Genomic DNA, 11,575 nt, shown 5'->3' with positions numbered 1-11,575 from the left:
CGGTAAAAGATAAGAAATTTCAGGAGAAGAGTTAGGAGAAATGAGGAGTGAGAAGTAGGATAAGCATAAGTTGGATCTCAAAGATAAATAAATTGTGAACAATTTTAGATTATATTAAAATTTTGTACCAGTTATCGGCCATTTAAGACAAAAAAAAATTTAAAAGAGGATTTACAATCTAAAACGATTTTTTGTTGTATTTCGGTTTAAATTGGTATTTTTCTTTTAAAAATTGAATTCAAAAGTTGACGAATTTCGGATTGTGTTAATGTTTTTTGTCGGAAATTTATATTTTTAATTTGAAAAAATTAGGTTTAAAAAATTTCAAAGAAAATTCACAACTTTCGAAGAAGATTTATCGTTTATGCGCAGTTTGAGGTTATGTTCGTGTTTTCCTTTTGAAGTCGGTTATTTCAAACAAAAAACATTAATTTTTAAAGAAGATTTACAATTTGGAAAAATTTGTTGTAATATGCTAGCGTTTTTTACAAAAAAAGGGGTTTTAATACAAATTTATTGGATTTCAAAGCAGATAACAATTTTTTTTTACAATTTTAGGTTATGATTGCGTTTTAAAAAGAGGATTTATAATCTTAAACCATTTTTTTGTTCTGTTACGTTAGTATTTTTGGTCTGAAATTGCTGTTGTTATTAACAAAAAAATTAATTTCAAAGAATATTTGAACACTAATGTTTTTTTAAGGATTTTTCATCGGAAATTGGTATTTTTCAACAAAAATCCAATGGTTTGATTATACATATACAAAATAAATTATATACGAATTGATACGAATCCTGAAGGGTATCAATTTTCCACAATATTTTCAAAATTATTGTCTTTTCTTTTCTATTATTTTATATAATAGATACTGTGAATGATAATATTTTATATTTTAATTTAGAATTTACATGAGGCAAAAAGCAATCTTCTAAAGTTTGTTGAATTTTTTTTTCAGTTGGAAATTATTTTTTTAACTTAAAATTTAACTACTTCATTTTTAGTTGAAAGCTGATCTACTTAGTTGAAAATTCAAGGAGTCGGTTGAAAATTCATGTATTTTTTTTAAATTATCCCTTTTTGGTAGAGTTCAAGTGTTTTTTATTTATTTTTTATTTAAAATTAAAATCTTTTTTGGTTGAAATATCAACTAGTCCATTTTTTGTTGAGAATTCATATTTTTTAGATGAAAATTCAAGAACTTAGTCTAAAGTTATACTGTTTTGTTAGTAGTTATTTCGTTTTTTTTATTGAAAATTAATTTTTTACCGAGAATTTCACTATTTATTTTGAAATTTTATTATTTGGTTGAAAGATTGTTTTTTTTTTTTGTTTAAAAGTAATTTTCTTAAGTGAAAAATTGACTGTTCCAGATGATTGTTTCATTATTTTAGTGTAAAATTCGACTTTTTGGTTGAAAATTAATTTTATTTCAACTGAAAATTTAACCATTCAATTTTTATTTGAAAACTTATACATTTTGTACTTGAAAATTTATGTATTTTGTTAAAAAATAATTTTTTTTTTTAAAAGTTGGTCCTTTTTGGTCAAATTTAATTTATATAAAATTAAAAAGGTTTTTTGGTTGAAGTATCAATTAGTAATTTTTTCGTTTATAATTAATCTTTTTTTATATTAAAATTCAAGTACTTGGTTGAAAGTTTTACAGATTCATTTTTTCAATTGAAAAATTGAAAATTCATCTCTTAAATTGAAAAATTAACTATTTTGTTGAAAGTTCGGTTTTGTTATTTTTGAAATTAATTTTTTTACTATAAATTCAGCTATTTCAGTTGAAACAAAAACTATTTTGTTGAAAAATCGTTTTTTTTTTTTGTAGCCAATTCCATCATTTTAGTTTTAAATTCATCTTCTTCGCTGAACATAAATTTTTTAACTGAATATTTAACTATTCAATTTTTATTTGAAAATTTATATCTCTTTTAATTGAAAATCCATGTGTTTTGTTGCAAATTCGTTTTTTTTTTTAAAAAGTTGATTTTTTGTTTTTGAATTATTAACTATTTTATGTAAAAAATGGTTCTTTTTATTCATTGAAAATTTAATTATTTCATCTTTGGTTAAAGTTGATCTTTTCTACTTGAAAGTTCATGTAGTTTTTTTTTAAATTGGTTCTGTTTGGTGTAATCAATGTGTTTTTTATATAAAATTAAAATAGTTTTGTTTGAAATAACAAATTATTTATTTTTCGTGTAGAATTAATCTTTTTTAGATAAAATTTAAGAACTTGATTAAAATTGATACAGATTCATCTTTTCAATTGGAACATTAAAAATTCATCTCTTAAATTGAAAATTTAACTATTTTGTTTAAAGTTTGGTTTTGTTTGGTTGAATATTATTTTTTTTTTGTTGAGAATTCAACTATTTCAGATAAAACTTTAATTATTCTTTTGAAAAATAGTTTTTTTTTAGTTGACATTCATCTTTTTGGTTAAACTTCAAATTTCTAACTGAAAATGTGAAATTAAAACCTTTTTTGGGTGAAATATCCACTCGTAACTTTTTCGTTGAAATCTTGTATTTTGTTGAAAATTCATCTTTTTTGTTAAAAAATTAATCTTGGTTGAATATTTCATTGCTCCAGTTGCAAAATAATCATTTTAGTTGAAAATTAATCTTTTTGGCTAAAAATTCTACTATTCCAGTGAAATAATTTAACTTTAATTAAAAATTCATAATTTTGTTTGAAAATTTAACTATTTTGTGGAAAATTTGTTGTTTGTATTGGTTGAAAATGTAATTATTCCAGTTTTAATTAAAAATGTATTTTTGTTGTTTAAAATTGAATTATTTTGTTTAAAATTGGTCTTTCTTGGGAGAAAATTAATCTCTTTGATTGAAAATTCAACTACTATTTTGCTCAAAGATTCATAATTTTAGCTAAAAATTTATATTTTTTGTTGATAATTTTTTTTTCACCTAAAATTGAATTATACCACGTAAATACTCCATCGTTTTAGTTAAAAATTCATGCCTGGTCGAAAATTGATTTTTTAAACTAAAAATTAAAAAATTCAATGTTTTTTTTAAATTTATCTTTTCTCGTTAAAAATTAATTTTTTGTTGTTGGAAATTCGTCTTTTTATAGAAATTAATTTTCTTGTTTGAAAATTCATGTTTTTTAGTTGAAAATTCGACTATTTTATTTAAAGATTCATCATTATAGTTGAAAATCTATATTTTATGTTTAAAATTCATCTGTTCCAGTTAAACATGCATCATATAAGTGGAAAATTCACAACTTTGAATGCAAATTTAACTATTTTGTTTAAAGTTTGTTTATTCTTGGGATTGACAATTAATTTGTTCTATTTGAGATTTCATTTATTTGGTTAAAATTTGTTGTTTTTTGTGTAGAAAATTCATCTTTGTGCTTTTAAATTTAACTATTTGATTAAAAATGCATCTATCTTGTCAAAAATACAATCTTTTTACTTGAAAAGTTAGGAAATAAATCGTTTTAAATAGAATCCAATAAAGTAACCACATTAATATTACATAAGAGAATATATAATATTTTCCTATTTACAAGATATTTGCAAGGACTGAAAAAAATAATTATTTATAATAATTTCGCAAAATTTTATACGTGTTCGAGTACATATTTTGAGTCAAGTATTTAAAAAAATGCGAAATACTTGAATGGCTCCATACGATGGACTATTAAAACTTGAAAAATCTTGAGATATCTGGAAAAAACCTAGAAACCTCAGGAAATTTTTTTCCAAGATTTCAGTAGACACACAAAAAAAATGTCCCTTCCTTTAAAAAAAATTCTCTTTTTTGGAAAAATAATTTCCTTATTTTTCTAGCAATAGAAGTACTGAATTACTGTGATCCCTGAATATGTAATTTATTAATTTTTATTCATTACGCTGGTATTTTTAACCATCAAACGGTACACTCCAACCCAGCAATACGTAAACGGTACAATGGTGCGAATTGGTTTGTTTGCAATGTTATTAATTAAATATTTAATATTTTGAACATATAATAAAAAATTAGCATATATCACACATATTTAAAATATATATTTAATATATGTGAGGATAATCCGCTGCAGCTATGTTTGCGTAAATGCCAACAAAATGAAAAAACTTCGGGTGCGAATTCGCACAGTGTACCGATGGAGGGTTAAATAAAAAATGTTCTATTTTCCCAACTTCAACCCAGTCGCAGTTTGGATAAATTTCGTGAAATATTTCAGGTGATGTTTGAGAAATATCAATTTGCTGGAGCTTATATTGCCATTCAAGCAGTGCTCACTCTCTATGCTCAAGGATTAATTAGTGGAGTAGTTGTGGATTCGGGAGATGGTGTAACTCACATTTGTCCCGTTTACGAAGAATATGCCTTGCCACATCTAACCAGAAGGCTGGACATTGCAGGACGTGATATCACAATGTACCTGATTAAGTTGTTGCTCTTGCGAGGATACGCATTCAATCATTCCGCAGATTTTGAGACTGTGAGGATGATGAAGGAAAAATTATGTTATATAGGCTACAATCTTGAAACAGAAGAAAAACTAGCCCTTGAAACCACAGTTTTAGTGGAATCTTACACAGTAAGTTATGCCTATAAAATCATTTTTTAGGATCAAATAATATTTCTGATCGTAGAAAAATTAACGTTTTTATTATTTTAATAATTTTGGTCAATTTAGAAAGTGATTTCTACTTTATTTACAGTTTCAGGGCATATGAGTTACTTTTATTAAATCTGATTTTGAATATTTTTAAATATATACTTTATGAGAGAAATAATTTTCATTTTTTCCGTCATAAAAAAGAAAATCTTTTGCAAATTTGTTGCTCTGTGAGATTTTTTTCGCTGACCTGAGTCCCGGGAAATGACAGTGAATTTTTTTTCGGCCGGGAATTTTACAAATTTGTAGAAGAAAAATCTGTCCACGTTAAATTTCAACAGTTTTTAAATAATTAGTTGAATTGTTATGTTTATCAATTATTTAGCTTACAATGCGTGATTCCACATTTTTTTACTTTAAAAATTTTCCATTTAAAATTTTTATTTTTAAGGATACATTTTTAATTTAAAGAATTTTAAAATGCTTTCTCAAAGACTTGAACAAATAAAAAATAAAAGCCTTTGATGTTGAAAATTTTGGATAAAAAACATTTTTATGTAATAAATTTTTTTTTTTAATTTAAGTGTAATTTAAATAATAAAAAGTGAACAAAAACGATTTTAAATCAGTTCAAAATTTAAGAATTTTCAGATTTTAACGTTAAAACTTAAACGGTTTCAATTTGAAAATCTTAGCCACTAACCAAATGTGAACGCAACACTGAAAGTTTAAAAACTATTTTCAACTTAAAAATAACTTCATAATAATATATTCTTAATTAAAGGATTTTATTAAATTAAAAATATTGTTTCCGTATAAATATTCAATTTTCAACCCATTCAATTTGAAATTTTTAATTATAAAATGATTAATTATTGAATATTTAGCAATATTTGAATTTTTATTCAAGACAAGTAAATTGAAATCAAATATTTAAAAGTAAAGAATCTTTAACTGAATTGTTTCACATAGAAAGCCTTGAATCGTTAAATTTTCGAAGAGCCTTTAAACTTTGAACAATTTTAATTGTTGTGTTTGAAAAATGTTTAATTTGTAGGTGAAATTTTTAAATTTTGATGTAGAATATAGAAATGAACATTTGTAGAAAAAATTTGAGTAATTTTAAGAGATATTTAGGAGTTTTAAAAAGATTAAAAATTATCATGCAAATTTTAGAAAGTTTTCTTAAAATCTTTGAAAAACTTTTTATATATTCTCCTAAAATAATTTTTCAAAATGAAAAGTTATTTTTAATTTTCATAGGAATCTTAAGAAAATGTTTTTATTCTTTTGAAGCCTTTCACAATTCTTGAAAAGAATCTAATTTTTTTGTTTAAAATTTTCGAATATCTACATTTTGTTTTATATAAAAAAAATTTCGCCTACAAATAATAAATGTTCAATTGTTATTTATACATCCAAATTGTAAAGAAATTTTGCTAAAATTTGCAGGATTTTCTGAAAATTGTAGAAACAATTCAATTAATTTTGACAGATATTTAGAAGTTCTGAAAAAATTTCCAAAATAATTAAAAATTTAAAACAAATTTAAAACAACTTCTAGATTTCTCAAGATTTAAAATAAAATTTTGAAACTTTCCAAGGATGTTTAAACGTTTGCGAACCGCGAAATGACCGGGAATTTATTTCGTCGATTCAAACGGCCACCCTGGATAAGGAGTTTCGATGAAGAATTATAATTTCACTTAGTACAAGGAAATTTTTGACATGAAACAAGAAGAAAGAAAAAATTTAGAAGAAAGTAATTTTTTAAATCCCTTTTCCAAGTCAGAATTCGTCACAATGTGAAAGTTATTTCGTCTTTTAAATTTTAGATGAAGAAAATACCTGAAGCAGTTTTTAGAGTAAAAGTAGTAATTCAAATAAGAAATATTTCTGAATTATAATAGAATTTGTTTACCTTGATCATTAAGAATTCATCTTTCTTTAGCTAAAAATTCAACTACTTGGTTCAAAGTTAAATTCTTTTATTAAAAATTATATTTTGGTTGCAGAATCATAATTCTAATTGAAAATTCATCTCTCGTTGAAAATGAAATTATTTTGTTGAAAATCAGTTTATCTTTTTTTTTTGTGAAAATTCAACTGTTTGGTTAAAAGTTCATATTTTAAATTTAAATATTAAACTATTTGTTTGAATATTTATGTTTTTTTTTGTGTGGAAAATAATTTTTTGTTTAAAAAATTAATCTTTATGGTTGAAAATTAATTTCTTTAACTGAAAATTTGCCTCTTATATTTTTAGTTGAAAAATGATCTTTTCTAGCTCAAAGTGCAATAATTTGACTGAAAATTTGTATTTTTTAATTGAAAATTCACGTTTTTTTAAATCAATTTTTTTGTAGAAAATTATCTTTTTCTTTGCAGGTTAATCTTTTTGTTTAAAAATTCTTCTTGTCGGTCAAAATTATAATATTCCAGTTAAATATTTATCATTTTAGTTGAAGGTTCATATTTAAGGTTGGAAACAAAATTATTCGGTTAAAAGTTAAACTCCTTTGTTAAAAATTAATTTTTTGTTGGTTGAATATTCATCGTTTTAATTAAAAATTCATTTATTTGGTGGAAAAAAGAGCTGTCTGATTGAAAACTTGATTTTTTTAAAATGGTTTTTGGTTGAAAATGATTATTTTTTTAAAGTGAAAACTTAAGTATTATTTCAGTTGAATATTCCATAATTTTAGTGAAAAACTGATCTCTTTGGTTGAACATTTATTTTTTGCCTCAAAATTTAATTATTTAGTTTCTTGTAGAAAATTGGTCTTTTTTGTGTGGGAATTAATCTTCTTGTTTAAAAATTAATCTTTTTAGTCAAAAATCCAACGATTTCAGTTAAATATTTACAATTTTTATTTGAAAATTCATCAGTTTGTTTGAAAACGTGACTCATTTTTTTAAAGATAGTTTTTTTGTTGAAATTAATGTTTTTAACTAAAAATTGAACTTTATCCAATTTAAAATTCATCTGTTTGGTTAAATATTACTTTTTTTAATTTGAAGTTTAATTTTCGTTTATAAATTATTATCTTTTTAGTTAAAAATCCAACTATTTAGTTGAAAATTTGTCTTCTTTAATTAAAAATTTAATTATTTCTTTCAAAATTCATGTATTTTGTTGAAAAATTGTATTTTTTTTATAGAAAATTAATCTTTTAAATCAACAATTATTCTTCTTGTTTAAAAATTAATCTTTTTGATTAAAAATTGAAGTGTTCCAATTAAATATTTATCATTTAAGTTGTATAACAATTCAAAATAAGTTCGATTTCAACTTTTTTTTAATATTAAGTGCAATTGCAGGGTGGTAACTTATCGGAAAAAAACAGGAAATGGCCGGGAATTTAATTAAAAAAAGCTGGGAATTTACTTCTTATAGCAGTAAAATTCAAATTTTTATTATTTAAATAATTTTGCTGAATTTAAAAAATTTATTTTAAAAATTCAAGTATTCCGGTTAAACATTTATAATTTTAGTTGAAAATTAATCTTTTAGGTTGGAAATAAAATTATTTGGTTAAATTTTAAACACTTTTGTTAAAAATGATTATTTTTTGTTGAAGATTCCTAATTTTAATTAAAAATTCATTTCTTGGGTTGAAAAATGAACTATTTGATTGACAAAATGTGTTTCGTTTGATGAAAAGGAATTTTTTCCCGAAAATTAAACTATTTTGTTGAAAATTTATTTCCTTTTTGGTTGAAAATGATTTTTTTGAACCTCATTTCTTTGTTTGAACATTAATTTTTTCGTTGTAGATTCAAGTATTCCAGTTAAATATTCATAATTTTATTTGAAAATTTATCTTAGTTGAAAATAAAACCATTTGGTTTAAATTTAAACTCTTTTGTTAAAAATTCATCTTTTTGATTTAAAATTCAACTATTTCGTTGAAAATATATTATTTTAATTGAAAAATCGGATTTTTTTTTGTAGAAAATTAATCTTCTTATTTGAAAATTCATATTTCGGTTTGAAATCGATATATTGCTGTGGGCGATTTATCATTTTAATTAAAAATTTACCACTGGTTGAAAATTTGTTGATTTTTTTAATCGAAAATTATTTTCTAAATAAAAATTTTACTTTTCCATTTTTGTTTGAAAACAAATCTTTTTTAGTTCAAGGTTCAACTATTTGGTTAAAAATATATATTTTTTATTTCTCAATGAACTATGTTGTAGTTTAGAGACAAATTCAGGAAATTAATTGTTATGTTTTTAGTATTATTTAATGTAATTAATCGGCGGTCCTGATATATTAAAGAATACATTTTAATACGATTTGTCAAAGCGAAACTACACTGCCGTGCAAAAGTTTTAGGTCACCGTTTTTTTTATGACTGAATAAATTCTCATAATTTTAATTATAACAGAGCTAAAAAATTTTCTTTTAAAAAGGTTGATTGTTTTCGAAATTCTGTACAAAATAAGCCAAGGGTGAAGCGAATTTGTCTAGTCTTTAAGCAGATATTGCAAAAATAGTGTAAATTTCAATGTTTTCTTAAATTTTTAAGTAAGAAAAAAGTTGGGAAAATTTGAAAACATCTTATCTGTAGGCAAATCAGAATAAAAGTTGAATAAATATATATTTTGAGGAAATAAAATAGAATATTCATGATTATATATTTCATATATTTTACAAAAATATTGTTGTTACCAAAAATAATATTGTAATTTTTCCAACTTTTTTGTTGCTACTTCAAGTTCTTCCAATTCAAAAAGAAGTTATTGAAAATTTAGGAAAACATTGAAATTTACACTATTTTTGCAATATCTACTTAAAAACGAGACAAATTGGCTTCACCCTGGGCTTATTTTATACAAAATTTCGAAAATAATCAACCTTTTAACTACTATTTTATTAAAAGTTCGACTTTTCTGGTTGAATTGAATTGTATTTTGTTAAAAATTCAATTGTTTGGTTAAAAATTTACAATTTTGTTTTTAAATTCATATTTTTTGTAGGAACTTCTTCTTTTGTTGCTGAAATTCTAACATTTAACCTGATAGTTTAACTATTCTATTTTTTGTTGAAAACTTAGTTGTTTAATGAAAACTAAATAATTTTGTAGAAAATGGGCTTTTTTGGTTTGGAAATTAGATAGTTTTATTCCAAATTAATTTGTTCGACTGAAAATTCGTCTTTTTTATTAAATTCAATTTTTTTATAGAAAATTAAACTGCTTGTTTAAAGGAAAAAACAAAAATTTTCAAAAAATAGTTAAATCCTCATTCAAAACAAATGAATTTTTAAAGAATTATCTGAATTTCCATTTAAAAAAAAACGAATTTTCTATAAAACAGTTGAATTTTTAACGAAAACATTTTTTTAATTCAAATTTTTTTTTGACAGGGAATTTCACCAAATTTTTAGAATGAAATGTCCAACTTTGATTTCAACCGTTTTTAAATAATTGTTAAATGGCGATTTTTATAAATTATTAAATCATTTAGTTTAGAGTGCTTAATTTGAAAATCTTGCACTTTAAAACTGTTCCATTTAGATTTTTAATTTTTAAAAGCATATATTTTAATTCAAAGAATTTCAAAATGCAATTTTAAAGGCTTAAAAAACTAGAAGTTTTTAAAATAGAAGATTTTTTAAATAAACAACAGGGTGGCTGCCGGACCGGGAAACCGGGAATTTTACGAATTTTCAGAAGAAAAATCTGCCCAAGTTCGATTGTAACCGTTTTTTTAATAATTAAAGTGCAGTTTTTAAGATTTAAACAATTAAAAATTAAAAGAATTTTAAGTTGAAAATTTTTGAAAAAAAAAAACAGTTTTATTTTATCAACTGTAAATATAAATATAAATAAATTCTAGATCCGTTCAAAATTTGAGAATTTCCTGATTGTAACTGTGTCAATCCAAAAGTCTTGATAAGAATTGAAATTAACATATCATTTATTCCGATAATTTTATTTTTAAATAAAAATTTTCATGATTTATCAATAATATATTTTTAATTCAGAGTGTAAGGTCTTCCTGTATATTGTTTTTTATATTAAATTTAAGAAATACATTTATTAATATATTATTTCTATTAATTTTGTTAGCTATTAAAAAATGTAAACGTGTGTTTTACTATTTTCAACTTCAAAATAAATCCATAATAATATAGTCATAATTAAAGGTTTTTATTAAATTAAAAAGATTGTGAGTTTGAATTATTTAATGTTTATCCCATTTAATTTGACATTTTTTAATGTAGAGGGACAATAAGTATTTAATATTTAGCAATATTTCACTGTTCATTTGAGACGAATAAATTGAAACCAAATATTAAAAAGAAAACAATTTAAAACTAAACTGTTTTACGTAGAAAGCTTTGAGTCTTTAGATTATGTTATTCGTTTGAAATCTAACACAATTCTTAAAAAAGTTATAAATTTTTCGTTTGAAATCTGCAAAAATCTACATTTTATTTTGAATTCGGCAGTAAGTATTCGAAGTTATTTCAAGTTCTAAATTTAATTCGAATCTTTTTAAAACCTCTAAATACCTCTAATATTTTTACAAATAATAAGTGTTCTATTGTTATTTATACATTCAAATTTTTTTTTAATTTGCAGGATCTCCTAAAAGTTATAGAAAAAATTCCATTTATTTTAAAATATATTTCAAAGTTCTGAAAAAAAATTCAAAAATTATTTTGAATTTGGAAAAATTTTAAACTACTTCTAGATTTCTCAAGATTTTGAAATAAAATTTTTAAGCTTTTGAAGAATGCCTAGACTATCTAAAATAAAAATAATTTAAATTTTAATTTAAGAATTGTTAAGTTAAAAAAATTATTTTTCAATTTTTAATGTGTCTAGCTTAAAATTACTTAATATAATGTTGAAAATTGTTCAAGTTCATTGTTTGATTCTTTAATTTAGACTTTTGAAAATGTTAACGTGGATTTATATTTTTGGAACTTAATCTGAATCTTTATAAAAT

At 22.3% G+C, this 11,575-nt stretch overlaps 2 protein-coding genes across 3 annotated transcripts in view; one reads left to right on the top strand and one right to left on the bottom strand.

The window, feature by feature from the left end:
* The window catches only part of LOC117174325 (6-pyruvoyl tetrahydrobiopterin synthase), a 56,923-nt gene that overhangs the window by 24,581 nt on the left and 20,767 nt on the right, over window positions 1-11,575 (bottom strand). The window lies entirely within an intron of this gene.
* Window positions 1-11,575, top strand: part of LOC117174322 (actin-related protein 2) — a 37,195-nt gene that overhangs the window by 14,637 nt on the left and 10,983 nt on the right. For both annotated transcript variants that reach the window (XM_033363337.1, XM_033363338.1), the window contains one exon: window positions 4,229-4,588. In XM_033363337.1, the coding sequence (XP_033219228.1) occupies window positions 4,229-4,588 (360 nt within the window). The remainder of the gene's footprint in view (window positions 1-4,228; window positions 4,589-11,575) is intronic.

The sequence above is a fragment of the Belonocnema kinseyi genome, chromosome 6 (assembly GCF_010883055.1).
Source record: "Belonocnema kinseyi isolate 2016_QV_RU_SX_M_011 chromosome 6, B_treatae_v1, whole genome shotgun sequence".
Taxonomy (NCBI): domain Eukaryota; kingdom Metazoa; phylum Arthropoda; class Insecta; order Hymenoptera; family Cynipidae; genus Belonocnema; species Belonocnema kinseyi.
This window is presented reverse-complemented; position numbering and strand designations above follow the sequence as displayed.